Source organism: Lithobates pipiens, unplaced genomic scaffold, assembly GCF_037356315.1.
Source record: "Lithobates pipiens isolate NorthernLeopardFrog02 unplaced genomic scaffold, aLitPip1_a1.2 Scaffold_19, whole genome shotgun sequence".
Taxonomy (NCBI): Eukaryota; Metazoa; Chordata; class Amphibia; order Anura; family Ranidae; genus Lithobates; species Lithobates pipiens.
The window spans coordinates 14,424,973-14,444,289 of NW_027507764.1; the positions used below are offsets into that span (position 1 = coordinate 14,424,973).

The 19,317-nt window shown below is 50.8% G+C and overlaps 1 protein-coding gene across 1 annotated transcript in view; it reads left to right on the forward strand.

The window, feature by feature from the left end:
- The window catches only part of LOC143997909 (fucolectin-like), a 32,217-nt gene that overhangs the window by 2,805 nt on the left and 10,095 nt on the right, over positions 1 to 19,317 (forward strand). Inside the window, exons 2-3 of the mRNA XM_077493730.1 lie at positions 11,236 to 11,345; positions 11,466 to 11,751. Of these exons, the coding sequence (XP_077349856.1) occupies positions 11,237 to 11,345; positions 11,466 to 11,751 (395 nt within the window). The 5' untranslated portion in view covers position 11,236. The remainder of the gene's footprint in view (positions 1 to 11,235; positions 11,346 to 11,465; positions 11,752 to 19,317) is intronic.

Below are 19,317 nucleotides of genomic sequence, written 5' to 3' on the forward strand. Positions count from 1 at the left end.
GAGGGGATGATTTATCTCCAGGATTCCAGATGCTATCAAGCAGTCAGGTACTGAGAGCCAGTGCCCCCCCCCACTGAGCACCAGTGCCCCCCTTGTCCCCCACTAAGCACCAAGACTCCCCCATTTCCCCCACTGAACCCCAGTTCCCCTTGTCCCTCCACTGAGCACCAGTTCCCCTTGTCCCCCCACTGAGCAACAGTGCCCCCCCCCCACTGAGCAACAGTGTCCCCTTGTCTCCCCACTAAGTACCAGTACCCTCTTTCTCTCCTCACTAAACACCAGTGCCCCATTCCCTCTCCACTGAGCACCTTTGCTCCCATTGACTTCGCACTGAGCACCAGTACCCTCTTTCTCTTCTCACTGAGCACCAGTGCACTTGTTGTACCCCCACTGAGCACCAGTGTCCCCTTGTCTTCCAACTGAGCACTAGGGCTCCTCTTGTCCCCCCACACTCAGCACCACTGCCTACCTTGTTCCCCCACTGATCACCAGTGCCCCTTCTCTCCCCACTGAGCACCAGTGCCCCCCTTGTTCCACGGCTGAGCACCAGTGCCCCCACTGAACACCAGCGCCCCCTGCTCACACCCTTGAGCACCAGTGCCCTCTTTTGTCTCCCCACTCAGCACTGGTGCCTCCTTTGTTTTTCCACTGAGCACCAGTGCCCCCTTGTCTCCCCACTGAGCACCAGTGCCCTCTCTTGTTCCCCTACTGAGTGCCAGTGCTCTTTGTCCCCCCGCTGAGCACCAGTGCCCCCTTGTCTCCCCAAGGAGCAACCCTCTTTTGTTCCCCCACTGGGCACCAGTGCCCCCTTCTCTCCCCACTGAATGCCAGTGCACCCTTCTCTCCCCACTGAGCATCAGTGCCCCTTTTGTCCCCCCACTAAGCAGCAGTGCCCCCTTTCTATCCCCACTGAGCACTAGTGTCCCCCTTGTTCCCCCACTCAGCACCAGTGCTCTTTTTCTCCTCCCAACTGAGCACCACTGCCCTTCCTTTGTCCCCACATGGAGCACCACTGCTTCCCTTGTCCCCCCTCTGAGCACCAGTGCCTGTCTTGTCCCCCCACTAAGCACCAGTGCCCCCTTGTCCTCCCACTGAGCACCGGTTCCCCCCCTTGTCCCCCCCACTGAACACCAGTGCTCACCTTGTCTCCCCACAGAGCACCAGTGCTCCCCATGTCTTTCCACTGAGCACCAGATCCCCTCATCTCCACCCACTGATCACCATTTCCCCTCCTTGTTCCTCCATTGAGCACCAGTGCCCCCTATTGTGCCCCCTTTCTCTCCCCACTGACCAGCAGTGCCTCCTTTCTCTCCCTACTGAGCACCAGTGCTCTCCCAAAAACTGACATCATCCATTGCTCTACTGACACCTACCTCATCTAACTTTGCCACTGGAAAGGAGAAACCAGGAGAAAAAGTTGTCTTTTGGGTGAAGGTCCAATTTAACCACTTGAGTTTTAGCCTGTAATACCTCATTAGGGATGGGCGAACGGCTCGAGCAGAAGTTCGGGCCGAACTTTGGTTGTTTGGATGTTCTGCAAACAGCAAACAATATGCGGTGTTCGCGGCAGATTCGAAAGCCACCGAAACACCGTTAAAGTCTATGGGACATTAACATGAAAAATCAAAAGTGTTAATTTTAAAGGCTTATATGCAAGTTATTGTCATAAAAAGTGTTTGGGGACCCGGGTCCTGCCCCAGGGGACAAGTATCAATGACATTTTTTTTTTTTCGGGAGCAGTGATTTTTTTAATGCTTAACGTGAAACAATAAAAATATGAATATGAAATATTCCTTTAAATATTGTGCCTGGGGGGTGTCTAGAGTATGCCTGTAAAGTGGCACATTTTTCCAGTGTTTAGAATCGTACCACAGCAAAATGAAACTTCTAAAGGAAAAATTGTCATTTTAAAACTGCTTGTAATGAATTGTCGGGTCTCGGCATATAGATAAAACACATTGAAAAAAAGAGCATGGGATCCCCCCAGTCCTTTCACAGGCCCTTTGGGTCTGGTATGAGTATAAAGAGGAACCCTGAACCAAAATAAAAAAAAAATTGAGTGAGGGCCCCCTAAAATCCATACCAGGCCCTTTGGGTCTAATATGGAAATTAAGGGGAACGGAAAAATTAAGGGGAAAACAAAAATGGCGTAGGGATCCCCCCCCCAAAATCCATACCAGACCCTTCAGGTCTGGCATGGATTTTAAGGGGAACCCTGCGCCAAAATAAAAAAAAGGGTGTAGGGGTCCCCCTCAAAATCCATACCCGACCCTTATCCGAGCACGCAACCTGGCATGCTGCAGGAAAAGAGGGGGGATGAGAAAGCACCCCTCCTGAACCGTACCAGGCCACATGCCCTCAACATGGGGAAGGTGCTTTGGAGTAGCCCCCCAAAGCACCTTGTCCCCATGTTGATGGGGACAAGGGCCTTTTCCCCACAACCCTTGCCCGGTGGTTGTGGGGGTATGCGGGCAGGGGTTTTATCGGAATCTGAGGGGGGCGGGGTCACCCATTTATGTAATTGGGTGGCCCGCCCCCTCTGACGCCACAGGAAAGCCATAGGGAAGTCCCTGTGGTGTCAGAGGGGGCGGGGTCACCCGGGTACGTCAGAGTGGCCCCTCCCTAAGTTATATAAGAACTATCACAAGCACAGAAGCGTCACATGGCGGGAGCCTCTCATTGAGGCGGCTTTTTTTTTTCTTTTTCAGTCCGGGGGGCGAGAAGACATCGTGGGACATTTTTATTTTTTAATAAAGGACTTGTCCCCAAGCTGTGTCTTGTTGTTTTTAACATTTTGACCCTTTTTTGTGAAATGGTAGGTGTACATTTGTACCCTGTTACCATTTCACACAGGGGGGGAGGCCGGGATCTGGGGGTCCCCTTGTTAAAGAGGGCTTCCAGATTCCGATAAGCTCCCTGCCCACATACCCCCACAACCACCAGGTAAGGGTTGTGGAGATGAGGGCCTTGTCCCCATCAATATGGGGACAAGGTGCTTTGGGGGGCTACCCCAAAGCACCCTCCCCATGTTGAGGGCATGTGACCTGGTACGATTTAGGAGGGGGCGCTCTCTCATTCCCCCCTCTTCTCCTGTGGCTTTTCAGGTTGCAAGCTCAGATAAGGGTCTGATATGGATATTCAGGGTGACCCCCCACGCCATTTTTTTTTTATTTTGGAGCAGGGTTCCCCTTAAAATCCATACCAGACCCGAAGGGTTTGGTATTGATTTTGGGGGGACCCCTACGCCATTATTTTTTTAAATTTGGCACAGGGTTCCCCTTAATTTCCATATCAGACCCGAAGGGCCCGGTATGGATTTTAGGGGGACCCCAATGCAATTAAAAAAAAAAAATATTTGTTTGGGTTTCTCTTAATATTCACACCAGAGGGGTCTGGTAATGGACTGGGGGGATCCCATGCTCTTTTTTTTTTTTTTTCCAATGAGTTTTAGCTATATTGCCAAGATCCGACAATTCATTAAAGCCGCAAGCAGTTTTAAATGACAATTTTTCCTTTAGAAATGTAATTTTGCTGTGGTACTGTTCTAAACACGGGAAAAATGCGCCACTTTACAGGCATATTCTAGGCACAATATTTAAAGGAATATTTCATTTTTATTGTTTCACTTTAACCACTTGCTTACTGGGCACTTAAACCCCCCTCCTGCCCAGACCAGTTTTCAGTTTTTGGCGCTGACGCACTTATAATGACAATTGCGCGTTCATACAACACTGTACCCAAATTAAATTTTTGTCATTTTTTCCCTACAAATAGAGTTTTCTTTTGGTGGTATTTAATCACAGCTGGGGCCTTCAGGGGCAGGGGCAGGCTACTCCTGCACAAGACGACATCAATAGATGTAGTCCCGGCAATGCAGGTCCATGGTGTAGCCGTCATTCGGCTATAGCGCAGATCTCTAGTGGTTAAGCATTTAAAAGATCACCGCTCCCGCAAAAACATCCTGGGGCAGGACCCGGGTCCCCAAACACTTTTATAGCAATTACTTGCATATAGGCATTTAAAATTAACTCTTTTGATTATTCATGTTCGTGTCCCATAGACTTTAACGGTGTTCATGTGTTCGAACAAATTTTTTGCCTGTTCGCATGTTCTGCTGCGAACCGAACCAGGGGGTGTTTGGCTCATCCCTAATGAAGAATCTCTAAATGCAAGGAGAAAGAGGTCGCGGCCTACAACGCGGTCTACAGTTTTCCGACATGACCGAGAGGGGGTCCAGCATTGCCTGCTGTTCATCAGACATCTGACCCGCATTGCCTCTACATTGCAGCAACCCACGCTTTGTGCTCTGCAACGGGTGATCGTCACAAGCGGGTCCACAGCCAGTATGTCCAGCTGGGATTCGTCAGCTGGAAGGAAGGCATCAAATCAGTTTGGTCATTGTTGAGAGGGCCTTTGCCCATCGCTGCAAACCTTTCTCTTGTTTCACTGGAACGCTGTGCACAAACAGCTTTACCTTGGGAACACTTCACTGCACCTTTATTTGAATACCATACATAAGCATCTTTAGCTACACTCATCACCAGATATATTACCACTCTGTTACTAAACCTTATTGGATACAACTATTGAGCTCTGATTGCCAGTGAAGACGATCAGATGTCCAACAGGGACATTCTGTCATTGCTACTTAGAGGGCCCTTATACCATCCATGTTTAGCATCTCTCATTAGGTTTGAAGGTTAAAGGGGTAGTAAACCCGCAATTTTTTTTTTTTTTTTAAACCTGCAAAGCAAAAGGCATAATGAGCTAGTATGCACCGCATACTAGCTCATTATGAAATACTTACCTTAGAACGAGGCCCCGACATCTGGCCCGATCCACGCCGAGGGAGCTGACATGCTCCCTCGGCGTTTCTTCCGGGTATCGCGGCTCTGGCGCTGTGAGTGGCCGGAGCCGCGATATCGTCACTCCCGCGCATGCGCGCGGGAGATTTCAGTCCGGATTTTCACGGCGAGAACCCCCTTGTGCGCATGCGCCGCTGCAGTCAGCGGCGCATACCGAGGGGAATATCTCCTAAACCGTACAGGTTTAAGAGATATTTTTTTACCTACAGGTAAGCCTTATTATAGGCTTTTCTGTAGGTAAAAGTTAAAAAATTGAGCATACAACCACTTTAAACAGGGTGGCCTGGGTTTCTCTTTCTAGAAGTATTGTCAGAATTGATACTTAACCCCTGCTTATCCTTTCAGGTTATGTTCAAGTTGTACTCTATTGTACATATGTGTATATAATAATCTGTTTTTGCCAACTGCCTTTGTCTTAACTGCCATTTTCTTGAGGAGTCACTCAACAGAGTCTGTGCTGCTATCCCAAGCTCAGTTGATCCATTAACTCTTTTGTGCAATCATACCTTAACTAAAGTAGTCCAGTAAACTTTAAAGGAAAATAAATGGATTGAGTGTCGTCTTATTATTTAAAGGTGGTGCAATGATGTCTGAACCCAAAGTGTCAGGTGGGTTGGAATGTTCGCAGGGTCATGGCGATGCAGATGAGCAGGTAAATCCAATCAGTCCCCAAGGGGGTTGTGCTACATTTGGAGGCTCGTCCGGGATGCCATCTACAGCGGACCCTAGCCAGCCTAGACAAGAGCCACAATCCGCATGGGAGGTCCCTGCGGTTGGCTATGGCAGGAGTCAGGGAGCTAAACTGGAGTGAGGCGCTGTTCTAGAGATCTCAGGGGGTGAACACATCGAGAGAGAGATTAGAAAGTGGGTCAGAGCTCTGACCCCAGGGCACCGGGCCTACATTGTAGACACGGAAGCTGAATACGACTTGGTTCATGTGTGGGTGCTACTGGAGTGGCAAGAAGAGACACCTGTGTGTTTCCACAGGGAAGAGGTACGCCTAACCAAAGGAATAATTGCTAAAGAGATCCCACTCAAAGTGGGGGGGAGAGCCGCTGAGCAATAGTCCCCATCAAGAGCTCAAGAAAAGGGCCCAGTATCAGTGAGAGCCGACCCCAAGGGGTAGAGCTGCACAATTAATTGTTAAAAAATTATGATCTCAATTCAACCCCTCTGACGATCTATGGCAAAGTTTGCCAATTCTTTCATATAACAAGTAGAGAGAATTCTCTGCTCACTCAGCTGTCAAAAGAAAACATCCGGCAGTCTGCCAAGTTTAACATGAAACATTGTAACTACTCTTCTTTCTTGGATCAAAAGGAGAAATTTCTGTGTGGAAAAAAAAATCCAAGCAGTCTGCCAAGTTTTTAAACAACGTTTAAACGGAGGAAGATTAGCCACAAGTTAAAAATCAATATTTTTTGCCAGAAAATTACTTGGAACCCCCAAACATTATATATTTATATATATTTTAGTAGAGACCCTAGGGAATAAAATGTCAATTGCTGCAATATTTTATGTCACGCTGTATTTGCCCAGCGGTCTTTCAAACGCAATTTTATGGGAAAAAATACACTTCAATGAATTAAAAAAAAAAAAAAAAACGAAACAGTAAAGTTAGCCCAATTTTTTTTGTTTTAATGTGAAAGATGATGTTACGCCGCGAGAATCGTGATCTATCTTCTAAGCAAAAAAATTGTGATTCTCATTTTAGCCAGAATCGTGTAGCTCTACCAAGGGGCCTCTCTCTTTTTACATGGATATGAACCAGGTAGATGATAGTTTGGTGAAAAATGGTGCTGGAAATGCCAACCAGAGCTATCGGAGACTCAGATTTTTCTCAGGACAGTTACCAACTCCTGTAGGGGAAGGTGAGTTTGAAACCTGGATGAGTCAAGCTCTACAGGCCATGGAAGAATGGAGTGTTCCAGAGGCTGTGAAACGACAACGGCTCAGTGAGAGTCTTCGAGGCCTGGAAGCTGGCGTGATTCGCAATCTGCGGATGGGAAAGAAAACTTGTGTTGCCACGGACTACATAGACGCCCTGAATGCTGTATTTGGAAGAATTGAAAATATTGCAGATCTGAAGTAGATGGTGACTATAGCGTGGTCGGAAAGTGTGACAACTCGGACATCCGAAAAGTGGCCTGGTCTGAAAGTTGGTAAAACAGACCGGTCTTGAAGTGGTTATATAACATGCCAGTTGGGTGGTCCAAATATTGTCTGTGAAGGGGCGCATCTCTATGATGTGCAGGAAAGGCTGCAGTAGTACTGCCATTTACAAAGCAAAACCGTGTTTTAAATTTGCCAACAAATTACATTTTATTTTAAATAGAAGTCCACCAAAAGTAATTTTGCCACTCCTCTTCACCGAGGTTTCTGCAGCATAAGCGAGACTTATGTGCACACCACCACATTTAAATAACAGGCTTACCCCTAGTACCCCTACTCACTCACAAAAAAAAAAAAAGAATTGTAACATAGAAACAAAGACACCCAATAGCCTGGCCTTTATTAAAAAATTGAAATATCTAAAAAAAAAAGTGTCCCTTGTGGCAAATCCATTGTCAATCATGATGCTCACTGAAAAAAAAACAAAAAAAAAAAACAATCCTGATAGTACTCCTTATCAGCTACCTGAGCTGTCATCAGCTATATCAGAGAAAGGGGCAAAAAGAGGAAAGGAGAGTTTGGGACTTTAAATGAGGCATGCACACCAATGGTCGGTGCAATGAACACAATCTTAGTATAAATAGATGAATGAGATAAATACACATTAAACCAATCTTTATTGGATTGTATCAAAAATTTATAAAACCATATTGTATAATAATGTAAGGCCGCGTACACACGCGGGGACTGTTTGCTGAAACTGTCCGCCGAAACAAGGTTCGTGTGTGGGCTTTCAGCGGACAGTTTCAGCGAACAGTCCGCTGAACAAGGTCTTTCGGAAATTCCGAAAAACTGTCCGCTGAAACCTTGTTTCAGCGAGCAGTTCCCTCGTGTGTAGGCTTGTTCGACAAACTAAGTTCCGCGCATGCTCAGAAAGGATTTACACGCCGAAAGTTATAATGCAATGTATAGGACGTCGTATTTTTCGTCCCGTCGTACGTGCCGTTCACGTCATCGCGCACGGTTTCAGCAAACTGTTCGTCCGTCCTGTGTGGCCATGTCCGTCCATGCTAATTTTGAGCGGACTGTTTGCCGAAACTGTTTGACGGACAAAGTTGGGCGAACAGTCCCCGCGTGTGTACGCGGCCTAACAGTTAACGATTTTTTTCTGTGTGTTTTTCTGTGTATTTTGTTGCATCACTGCTATGGTATACTATTGTTAACTGTTAAATTATTATACAATATGGTTTTATACATTTTTGATACAATCCAGTAAAGATTGGTTTAATGTGTATTTATCTCATTCATCTATTCATACTAAGATTGTGTTCATTGCACCGACCATTGGTGTGCATGCCTCATTTAAAGTCCCAAACTTTCCATTTCTCTTTTCGCCAATATACCGGGATGGAGGCACATGTCTATGTGGGCCTCATTTAAAGTCCCGGACTTGTTCTATATGTATCAGAGAAGGGGTGGGAATAGTGGTGACATCATCACCGAATCTGGCCATGGATATATTTGGGCATTGATGTCACTGCTATCCCCACCCCTTTACTCAGTTGGCAGGGATTCTTGGTGATGCCAGTGGCTCCTAGGGACACTGTGGGTTTAAGCACTCAGGGCTGCCTTAGTAACAGTGGAAAGCTGTCATATATAGAAGAAGGGCCATCTTTAACTTCTTCAGATCCGTGCTATAGCCGAATGGCGGCTACAGCGCGGACCTGCTTTGCTGGGAGTACATCTATTGATGTCCTCCCATGCCCGAGCGGCCTGCACGCCTCCATGGAGGGCATATGCGGTACCCTCTGTGATCATCTATGGGACTCGCAGGATTACAGATCGGAGTAAGGGGTGTGGATCCCGACCCCTTACCACATGATCAGCTGTCAGCCAATGTGATGTAAACAGCCGGGAATTGGCTATTTTTTCTCCTCACGTTGACAGTGTGAGAAAAAAAAAAGCCGGTCACCAGCAGCCATGAAAGGGACATCAGTTCCTGATCACGGACAGCTGCTGCCAGCTCCTCAGTGCCCACCTGTGCCACTTGCCAGTGCCACCTAGCAGTAGACGACAGTGCTGCATACCAGTGCCCACAATGACACCCATCAGTGCCCACAGTGCCACCTATCAGTGCCCACAATCAGTGCCTCATCAACAGTGCTGCACATCAGTGCCACCTATCAGTGCCTACCAGAGCCCAACAGTACCACCTATCAGTTCCCATCAGTGCCACCTATCAGTGGTACCCATCAGTGGCCATCAGTGCCGCCTCATCTGTGCCCATCAGTACCGCCTTATCTGTCCCCATCAGTGCCGCCTTATCAGTGCCACCTTAACTGCGCCTATCAGTGCCCATCAGTGCCCACCAGTGCCGCCTCATCAGCGCATATCAATGAAGGAGAAAAGTTACCTGTTTGCAAAATTTTATAACAGACTATGAAAAATTATTTTTTTTCAATTTTTTTTTTAGCAAAAAACAAAACTCCCAGCTGTGATTAAATATCACCAAAAGAAATCTCTATTTGTGTGAAAAAAATTATACAGTGTTGTATGACCGTGCAATTGTCATTCAGAATGCATCAGCGCTGAAAGCTGAAAATCGGTCTGGGCAGGAGGGGTGTTTAAGTGCCCAGTAAGCAAGTGGTTAATGTGGGGCAAAAGGGACAGCTGTCCTGGGCCCAGTCATTGTTGTGGGACCCAAACAGCTGAGCTGCCCCTTGAGCATGTGCTGCCCACAAATAGTTGATAAGTTTTGATTTGGCAATCATTCAGGAGATGAGGGTGGAATTGAATGTTGGGGGACTGGTGACTGATTGGGGGTTACGGTATGTCTGAGCCTGTGCAGCGATTGGCCAGCTAGGCAAGGTAAACCTTGCCTCAGGAGAGCATCTGTCAGTCCTGGGCACAATCACAATAACCCCACTCCTTCACCATGTTCAATAAGCTTCAGACCATTGGCTCGCTGAAAAACTTCTGCACCAGAGGGTTTGATTGGGACACTCTTAAGGCGAGACTATGGGCGGGGCAATGCAGGGATCTGAGGAGGAAGGAGAGGAGGTCCTGTGTAATGATGGGGTAGTATGTGGAAGAGGGTCCTGTGTAATGTTAGGGGTAGCGGGGGGGGGGGGGGTCCTGTGTAATAATGGGGGTAGTATGAGGGAGGGGGTCCTGTGTAATGATGGGGATAGTATGAGGGAGGGGGTCCTGTGTAATGATGGGGATATTAAGGGGAGGGGGTCCTGTGTAATAATGGGGTAGTATGAGGGAGGGGGTCCTGTGTAATGATGGGGGTAGTAAGGGGGGAGTCCTGTGTAATGATGGAGTAGAATGAGGGAGGGGGTCCTGTGTAATGATGAGTGTAGTAAGGGGGGGTCCTGTGTAATAATGGGGGTAGTATGAGGGAGGGGGTCCTGTGTAATGATGGGGGTAGTAAGGGAGGGGTTCTTGTGTAATGATGGGGTAGTATGGGGAGGGGGTCATGTGTAATGATGAGTGTAGTAAGGGGGGGGTCCTGTGTAATAATGGGGGTAGTATGAGGCAGGGGATCCTGGGTAATTATGAGGGTAGTAAGGGGGAGGGGGTCCTGTGTAATGATGGGGGTGATAAGGGGGAGGGGGTCCTGTGTAATGATGGGGTAGTATGAGGGGGGGTCCTGCGTATTGATGGGGTAGTATGAGGGAGGGGGTCCTGTGTAATGATGGGGTAGTCTGAGGGAGGGGGTCCTGTGTAATGATGGAGTAGTATGAGGGAGAGGGTCCTGTGTAATGATAGGGTAGTATGAAGGAGGGGGTCCTGTGTGATGATGGGGGTAATAAGGGGGAGGGGGTCCTGTGTATTGATGAGGTAGTATGAGGGAAGGGGGTCCTGTGTATTGATGGGGTAGTATGAGGGAGGGGGTCCTGTGTAATGATGGGGTAGTATGGGGAGGGGGTAGTATGGGGAGGGGGTCCTGTGTAATAGGAGAGTAAAATTGCGCGGGGATGGGCAAGAAAAAGTTTTCCCAGGATCCAATCAATGTTAAAGACGGCCCTGTATAGAAACATTAGAGATGCCACTTTATATATGATGCTCAGTTCCCGCTGAACTTGTTTGAATGTCCCTAGAATATAAAGCCTTTACTGACTGGGGAAGGAGGAGAAAGAAATTTAATTCCTGGAGTTATTTTCTAAAGATTGTTTTTATTATAATTGTTTGATTAACCTATTGATTGATTCATTGTAGACGAATATATTTCTGTATTATTTTACTGTTTTAGAATGATAACTGACTCTGTGTGTCCTGATGTCTCCTCCAGAATGAAGACTCTGGTGGCTTTTCTTTTCCTGGGCTCTTTGGGTCTGGCTTGGTGCAATCCTGAACCTGGAGGTAAGTAAGGAATGATATAAATATAGAGAATAACTGTGATGCACTAGATGGGGTGGGGTTGGGGAGTGGGGATGGGGGTTGAGTGGTCTGAATACACTCAGTTCTGTTTTTCTTTTTCAGCGTTTAATATCGCCAGAACTGGGGAAGCCTCGCAGAGCTCCGATTATCATGGCGCTAAGCCTATAGGTTACGCTTACAAGGCCATTGATAGTGTGGAAGATACAAACTGGTATAATGGCTTCTGTACCCACGCAAATAATGACCAGTCACCCTGGTGGAGGCTAGACATGAAACGGAAATACAAAGTAAATACCGTTGTACTTACTGGCCGGTCGGATGCCGGTATGGAACGTCTGATGGGTGCAGAGGTCCGAATTGGATATTCTCCAGACAATAACAACCCAGTGTGAGTACCATGAGGCCAACAAACTGTAATGCCGTGTACACACGTTCGGAAAATGCACCAGCAAAAGTCCGATGTGAGCTTTTGGTTGGAAAATGCGATCGTGTGTGTGCTCCATCGGATTTTTGCTGGCGGCATTTCGGCCAGCAAAAGACTAAGAGCAGGTTCTCTATTTTTCCAACAGAAAAAGTTTCGGAAATGCCATTTGTCTGTATGAAATTCCGATGCGCAAAATTCCTACGCATGCTTGGGAGCATTGAACTTCATTTTATCGGCTCGTCATAGTGTTGTACGCCACCGCATTCTCGACGGTCGCAAGTTCAGAGAACTTTTGTGTGACCGTGTGTATGCAAGCCAAGCTTGAGCAGAATTCCGTTGGAAAAACCATCCAAGATTTTTCAGACGGAAACTCCGCTCGTGTGTACACGGCATAAGGGTACCTATGTCAAGGGTCTCAGTCTGAGATGCATCTAAGATCACTTAGAAGTCAATGACAGGTGTATCTGACCTGCTATCTGAGCTGTCTTAAGGCAGGCAAATCCCAGCTGCGGGGTAGGAGCTGGAGTGGGAGCTGCTGAATCAGCAGAACTGAGAGCCCGCCTGCGGAAGTAGCATTGTGGATGGTGTCATGGTGAGCCCAGCTGTCCAGCACTGTTTGCACTGAAGGGCTTGGAATGCCCGGAGGGATGCTCCCTCCACCGCCCCTACTTCTGTCTGCTTTATTGGTATAGGTGAGTCCAGTGCTTGAAGTGGACACATAGCCAAACATGCACTATATCTCCACTGGAAAAAGGGGTACTACATGGATGGAATAATGCTGCTGGGGGATATCAAGGGTGTAGGGGGAAAACAATGCTGAGGTGGGAATCTGGGGTGTATAGGGGGCAGAAATGCTTGTGGTAGCTTGGGTAGCTATAGTGCTAGAGGTATCAGGGATGTAGAGAGGCCACAGTGTAGGGGGTATCAGGGATGCAGTGACAATGACAGTCACAATACAAGGGGTATCTTATGGTATATGGTAACAGTGCTGGGTGGAATATCTAGCGTGCGGAGAGGGGTCAGAGTGCTGGGGGGGGGGGGGGATATCTGGGATGTAGAGGGGTCAGAGTGCCTGGGGGGAAATCTGGGATGAAGAGGGGTCAGAGTGCTGGGGGATATCTGTGGTGTAGAGGGGTCAGAGTGCTGGGGGGGATATCTGGGGTATAGAGGGGTCAGAGTGCTGGGGGAATATCTGGGGTGTAGAGGGATCAGAGTGCTGGGGGAATATCTGGGATGTAGATGGGTGAGAGTGCTGGGGTATATCTGAGGTGTAGAGGGATCAGAGTGCTGGGGGTGTATCTGAGGTGTAGAGGGATCAGAGTGCTGGGGGATAACTGGGGTGTAGAGGGGTCAGAGTGCTGGGGGATATCTGGAGTGTAGAGGGGTCAGAGTGCTGGGGGGATATCTGGGATGTAGAGGGGTCAGAGTGCTGGGGGGATATCTGGGGTGTAGAGGGGTCAGATTGCTGGGGGGATATCTGAGGTGTAAGGGGTACTACATGGATGGAATAATTCTGCTGGGAGATATCAAGGGTGTAGGGGGAAAACAATGCTGAGGTGGGAATCTGGGGTGTATAGGGGGCAGAAATGCTTGTGGTAGCTTGGGTAGCTATAGTGCTAGAGGTATCATGGATGTAGAGAGGCCACAGTGTAGGGGGTATCAGGGATGCAGTGGGGTCACAATACAAGGGGTATCTTATGGTATATGGTAACAGTGCTGGGTGGAATATCTAGCGTGCGGAGAGGGTTCAGAGTGCTGGGGGGGGAAATCTGGGATGAAGAGGGGTCAGAGTGCTGGGGGGATATCTGGGGTGTAGAGGGGTCAGAGTGCTGGGGGGATATCTGGGGTATAGAGGGATCAGAGTGCTGGGGGAATATCTGGGGTGTAGAGGGGTAAGAGTGCTGGGGGGATATCTGGGATGTAGATGGGTCAGAGTGCTGGGGGTATATCTGAGGTGTAGAAGGATCAGAGTGCTGGGGGGATATCTGAGGTGTAGAGGGGGCGGAGTGCTGGCGGGATACCTGGGATGTAGAGGGGGCGGAGTGCTGGGGGGGATACCTGGGGTGTAGAGGGGTCAGAGTTCTGGGGGGATATCTGGGGTGTAGAGGGGTCAGAGTACTGGGGGATAACTGGGGTGTAGAGGGGTCAGAGTGCTGGGGGGGTATCTGGGATGTAGAGTGGTCAGAGTGCTGGGGAAATATCTGAGGTGTAGAGGGGGCGGAGTGCTGGCGGGATACCTGGGATGTAAAGGGGTCAGAGTGCTGGGGGGATACCTGGGGTGTAGAGGGGTCAGAGTTCTGGGGGGATATCTGAGGTGTAGAGGGGTCAGAGTGCTGGGGGGATATCTGGGATGTAGAGGGGTCAGAGTCCTGGGGTGATATCTGGGGTGTAGAGGGGTCAGAGTGCTGGGGGGATATCTAGGGTGTAGAGGGGTCAGAGTGCTGGGGGAATATCTGGGATGTAGAGGGGTCAGAGTGCGGGGGGATATCTGGGATATAGAATGGTCAGAGTGCTGGGGGGATATCTGGGGTGTAGAGGGGTCAGAGTGCTAGAGGGATATCTGGGGTGTAAAGGGGTCAGAGTGCTGGCGAGATATCTGGGGTGTAGAGGGGTCAGAGTGCTGGGGAGATATCTGGGATGTAGAGGGGTCAGAGTGCTAGAGGGATATCTGGGGTGTAAAGGGGTCAGAGTGCTGGCGAGATATCTGGGGTGTAGAGGGGTCAGAGTGCTGGGGGGGATATCTGGGATGTAGAGGGGTCAGAGTGCTGGGGGGGATATCTGGGGTGTAGAGGGGTCAGAGTGCTGGGGGGATATCTGGGGTGTAGAGGGGTCAGAGTGCTGGGGTGATATCTGGTGTGTAGAGGGGTCAGAGTGCTGGGGGGATATCTGGGGTGTAGAGGGGTCAGAGTGCTGGGGGGATATCTGGCCTGTAGAGGGGTCAGAGTGCTGGGGGGAAATCTGGCGTGCGGAGAGGGGTCAGAGTGCTGGGGGATATCTGGGGTGTAGAGGGGTCAGAGTGCTGGGGGAATATCTGGGGTGTAGAGGGGTCAGAGTTCTGGGGGGATATCTGAGGTGTAGAGGGGTCAGAGTGCTGGGGGGATAACTGGCATGTAGAGGGGTCAGAGTGCTGGGGGGATATCTGGCGTGCGGAGAGGGGTCAGAGTGCTGGGGGATATCTGGGGTGTAGAGGGGTCAGAGTGCTGGGGGATATCTGGGGTGTAGAGGGGTCAGAGTGCTGGGGGAATATCTGGGGTGTAGAGGGATCAGAGTGCTGGGGGAATATCTGGGGTGTAGAGGGGTCAGAGTCCTGGGGTGATATCTGGGGTGTAGAGGGGTCAGAGTGCTGGGGAGATATCTGGGATGTAGAGGGGTCAGAGTGCTGGGGGGATATCTGGGATGCAGAGGGGTCAGAGTGCGGGGGGATATCTGGGATATAGAATGGTCAGAGTGCTGGGGGGATATCTGGGGTGTAGAGGGGTCAGAGTGCTAGAGGGATATCTGGGGTGTAAAGGAGTCAGAGTGCTGGCGAGATATCTGGGGTGTAGAGGGGTCAGAGTGCTGGGGGGGATATCTGGGGTGTAGAGGGGTCAGAGTGCTGGGGGGATATCTGGGGTGTAGAGGGGTCAGAGTGCTGGGGGGATATCTGGGGTGTAGAGGGTTCAGAGTGCTGGCAGGATATCTGGCATGTAGAGGGGTCAGAGTGCTGGGGGGATAACTGGCATGTAGAGGAGTCAGAGTGCTGGGGGGATATCTGGCGTGCGGAGAGGGGTCAGAGTGCTGGGGGATATCTGGCGTGCGGAGAGGGGTCAGAGTGCTGGGGGATATCTGGGGTGTAGAGGGGTCAAAGTGCTGGGGGATATCGGGGGTGTAGAGGGGTCAGAGTGCTTGGGGAATATCTGGGGTGTAGAGGGATCAGAGTTCTGGGGGGATACCTGGGGTGTAGAGGGGTCAGAGTTCTGGGGGGATATCTGGGGTGTAGAGGGGTCAGAGTTCTGGGGGGATATCTGGAGTGTAGAGGGGTCAGAGTGCTGGCAGGATATCTGGGGTGTAGAGGGGTCAGAGTGCTGGGGGGATATCTGGGATGTAGAGGGGTCAGAGTGCTGGGGGATATCTGGGGGGTAGAGGGGTCAGAGTGCTGGGGGGATATCTGAGCTGTAAGGGGTACTACATGGATGGAATAATTCTGCTGGGGGATATCAAGGGTGTATGGGGAAAACAATGCTGAGGTGGGAATCTGGGGTTTATAGGGGGCAGAAATGCTTGTGGTAGCTTGGGTAGCTATAGTGCTAGAGGTATCAGGGATGTAGAGAGGCCACAGTGTAGGGGGTATCAGGGATGCAGTGGGGTCACAATACAAGGGGCATCTTATGGTATATGGTAACAGTGCTGGGTGGAATATCTAGCGTGCGGAGAGGGGTCAGAGTGCTGGGGGGGATATCTGAGATGTAGAGGGGTCAGAGTGCCTGGGGGGAAATCTGGGATGAAGAGGGGTCAGAGTGCTGGGGGATAACTGGGGTGTAGAGGGGTCAGAGTGCTGGGGGGGATATCTGGGGTATAGAGGGATCAGAGTGCTGGGGGAATATCTGGGGTGTAGAGGGGTCAGAGTGCTGGGGGATATCTGGGATGTAGAGTGGTCAGAGTGCTGGGGAGATATCTGAGGTGTAGAGGGGTCAGAGTGCTGGGGGGATATCTGAGGTGTAGAGGGGTCAGAGTGCTGGGGATATCTGAGGTGTAGAGGGGTCAGAGTGCTGGGGGATAACTGGGGTGTAGAGGGGTCAGAGTGTTGGGGGGGGGGGGGGTATCTGGGATGTAGAGTGGTCAGAGTGCTGGGGAGATATCTGAGGTGTAGAGGGGTCAGAGTGCTGGGGGGATATCTGAGGTGTAGAGGGGTCAGAGTGCTGGCAGGATATCTGAGGTGTAAAGGGGTCAGAGTGCTGGGGGGATATCTGGGGTGTAGAGGGGTCAGAGTTCTGGGTGGAAATCTGGCGTGTAGAGGGGTCAGAGTGTTGGGGGATAACTGGGGTGTAGAGGGGTCAGAGTGCTGGGGGGGTATCTGGGATGTAGAGGGGTCAGAGTGCTAGGGAGATATATGAGGTGTAGAGGGGTCAGAGTGCTGGGGGGATATCTGGGGTGTAGAGGAGTCAGAGTGCTGGGGGGATATCTGGGGTGTAGATGGGTCAGAGTGCTGGGGGGATATCTGGCGTGCGGAGAGGGCTCAGAGTGCTGGGGGATATCTGGGTTGTAGAGGGGTCAGCGTGCTGGGGGATAACTGGGGTGTAGAGGGGTCAGAGTGCTGGGGGATATCAGGGATGCAGAGGGGTCAGAGTGCTGGGGGATATCTGAGGTGTAGAGGAGGGGTCAGAGTGCTGGGGGATATCTGAGGTGTAGAGGGGGTCAGAGTGCTGGGGGTATATCTGGGGTGTAGAGGGGTCAGAGTGCTGGGGGGATATCTGGGATGTAGAGGGGTCAGAGTGCTGGGGGGATATCTGGCGTGCGGAGAGGGGTCAGAGTGCTGGGGGATATCTGGGGTGTAGAGGGGTCAAAGTGCTGGGGGATATCGGGGGTGTAGAGGGGTCAGAGTGCTGGGGGAATATCTGGGGTGTAGAGGGATCAGAGTGCTGGGGGAATATCTGGGATGTAGATGGGTCAGAGTGCTGGGGGTATATCTGAGGTGTAGAGGGATCAGAGTTCTGGGGGGATATCTGGGGTGTAGAGGGGTCAGAGTTCTGGGGGGATATCTGGAGTGTAGAGGGGTCAGAGTGCTGGCAGGATATCTGGGGTGTAGAGGGGTCAGAGTGCTGGGGGATATCTGGGGGGTAGAGGGGTCAGAGTGCTGGGGGGATATCGGGGGGGTAGAGGGGTCAGAGTGCTGGGGGGATATCTGAGGTGTAAGGGGTACTACATGGATGGAATAATTCTGCTGGGGGATATCAAGGGTGTATGGGGAAAACAATGCTGAGGTGGGAATCTGGGGTTTATAGGGGGCAGAAATGCTTGTGGTAGCTTGAGTAGCTATAGTGCTAGAGGTATCAGGGATGTAGAGAGGCCACAGTGTAGGGGGTATCAGGGATGCAGTGGGGTCACAATACAAGGGGCATCTTATGGTATATGGTAACAGTGCTGGGTGGAATATCTAGCGTGCGGAGAGGGGTCAGAGTGCTGGGGGGGATATCTGAGATGTAGAGGGGTCAGAGTGCCTGGGGGGAAATCTGGGATGAAGAGGGGTCAGAGTGCTGGGGGATAACTGGGGTGTAGAGGGGTCAGAGTGCTGGGGGGGATATCTGGGGTATAGAGGGATCAGAGTGCTGGGGGAATATCTGAGGTGTAGAGGGGTCAGAGTGCTGGCAGGATATCTGAGGTGTAAAGGGGTCAGAGTGCTGGGGGGATATCTGGGGTGTAGAGGGGTCAGAGTTCTGGGTGGAAATCTGGCGTGTAGAGGGGTCAGAGTGTTGGGGGATAACTGGGGTGTAGAGGGGTCAGAGTGCTGGGGGGGTATCTGGGATGTAGAGGGGTCAGAGTGCTAGGGAGATATATGAGGTGTAGAGGGGTCAGAGTGCTGGGGGGATATCTGGGATGTAGAGGAGTCAGAGTGCTGGGGGGATATCTGGGGTGTAGATGGGTCAGAGTGCTGGGGGGATATCTGGCGTGCGGAGAGGGCTCAGAGTGCTGGGGGATATCTGGGTTGTAGAGGGGTCAGCGTGCTGGGGGATAACTGGGGTGTAGAGGGGTCAGAGTGCTGGGGGATATCTGAGGTGTAGAGGAGGGGTCAGAGTGCTGGGGGTATATCTGGGGTGTAGAGGGGTCAGAGTGCTGGGGGGATATCTGGGATGTAGAGGGGTCAGAGTGCTGGGGGGATATCTGGGGTGTAGAGGGGTCAGAGTGGTGGGGAATAACTGGGGTGTAGAGGGGTCAGAGTGTTGGGGGGGGGGTTCCTGGGATGTAGAGTGGTCAGAGTGCTGGGGAGATATCTGAGTTGTAGAGGGGTCAGAGTGCTGGGGGGAAATCTGGGGTGTAGAGGGGTCAGAGTGCTGGGAGGATATCTGGGGTGTAGAGGGGTCAGAGTGCTGGCAGGATATCTGGGGTGTAGAGGGGTCAGAGTACTGTGGGGATATCTGGGGTGTAGAGAGGTCAGAGTGCTGGGGGGGGTATCTGGGATGTAAAGTAGTCAGAGTGCTGGGGAGATATCTGAGGTGTAGAGGGGTCAGAGTGCTGGGGGGATATCTGGGGTGTAGAGGGGTCAGAGTGCTGGCAGGATATCTGGGGTGTAGAGGGGTCAGAATGCTGGGGGGATATCTGGGGTGTAGAGGGGTCAGAGTGCTGGGGGATATCTGGCGTGCGGAGAGGGGTCAGAGTGCTGGGGGATATCTGGGGTGTATAGGGGTCAGAGTGCTGGGGGGATATCTGGGGTGTAGAGGGGTCAGAGTGCTGGCAGGATATCTGGGGTGTATAGGGGTCAGAGTGCTGGGGGGATATCTGGGGTGTGGAGGAGTCAGAGTGCTGGGGGGAAATCTGGCGTGTAGAGGGGTTAGA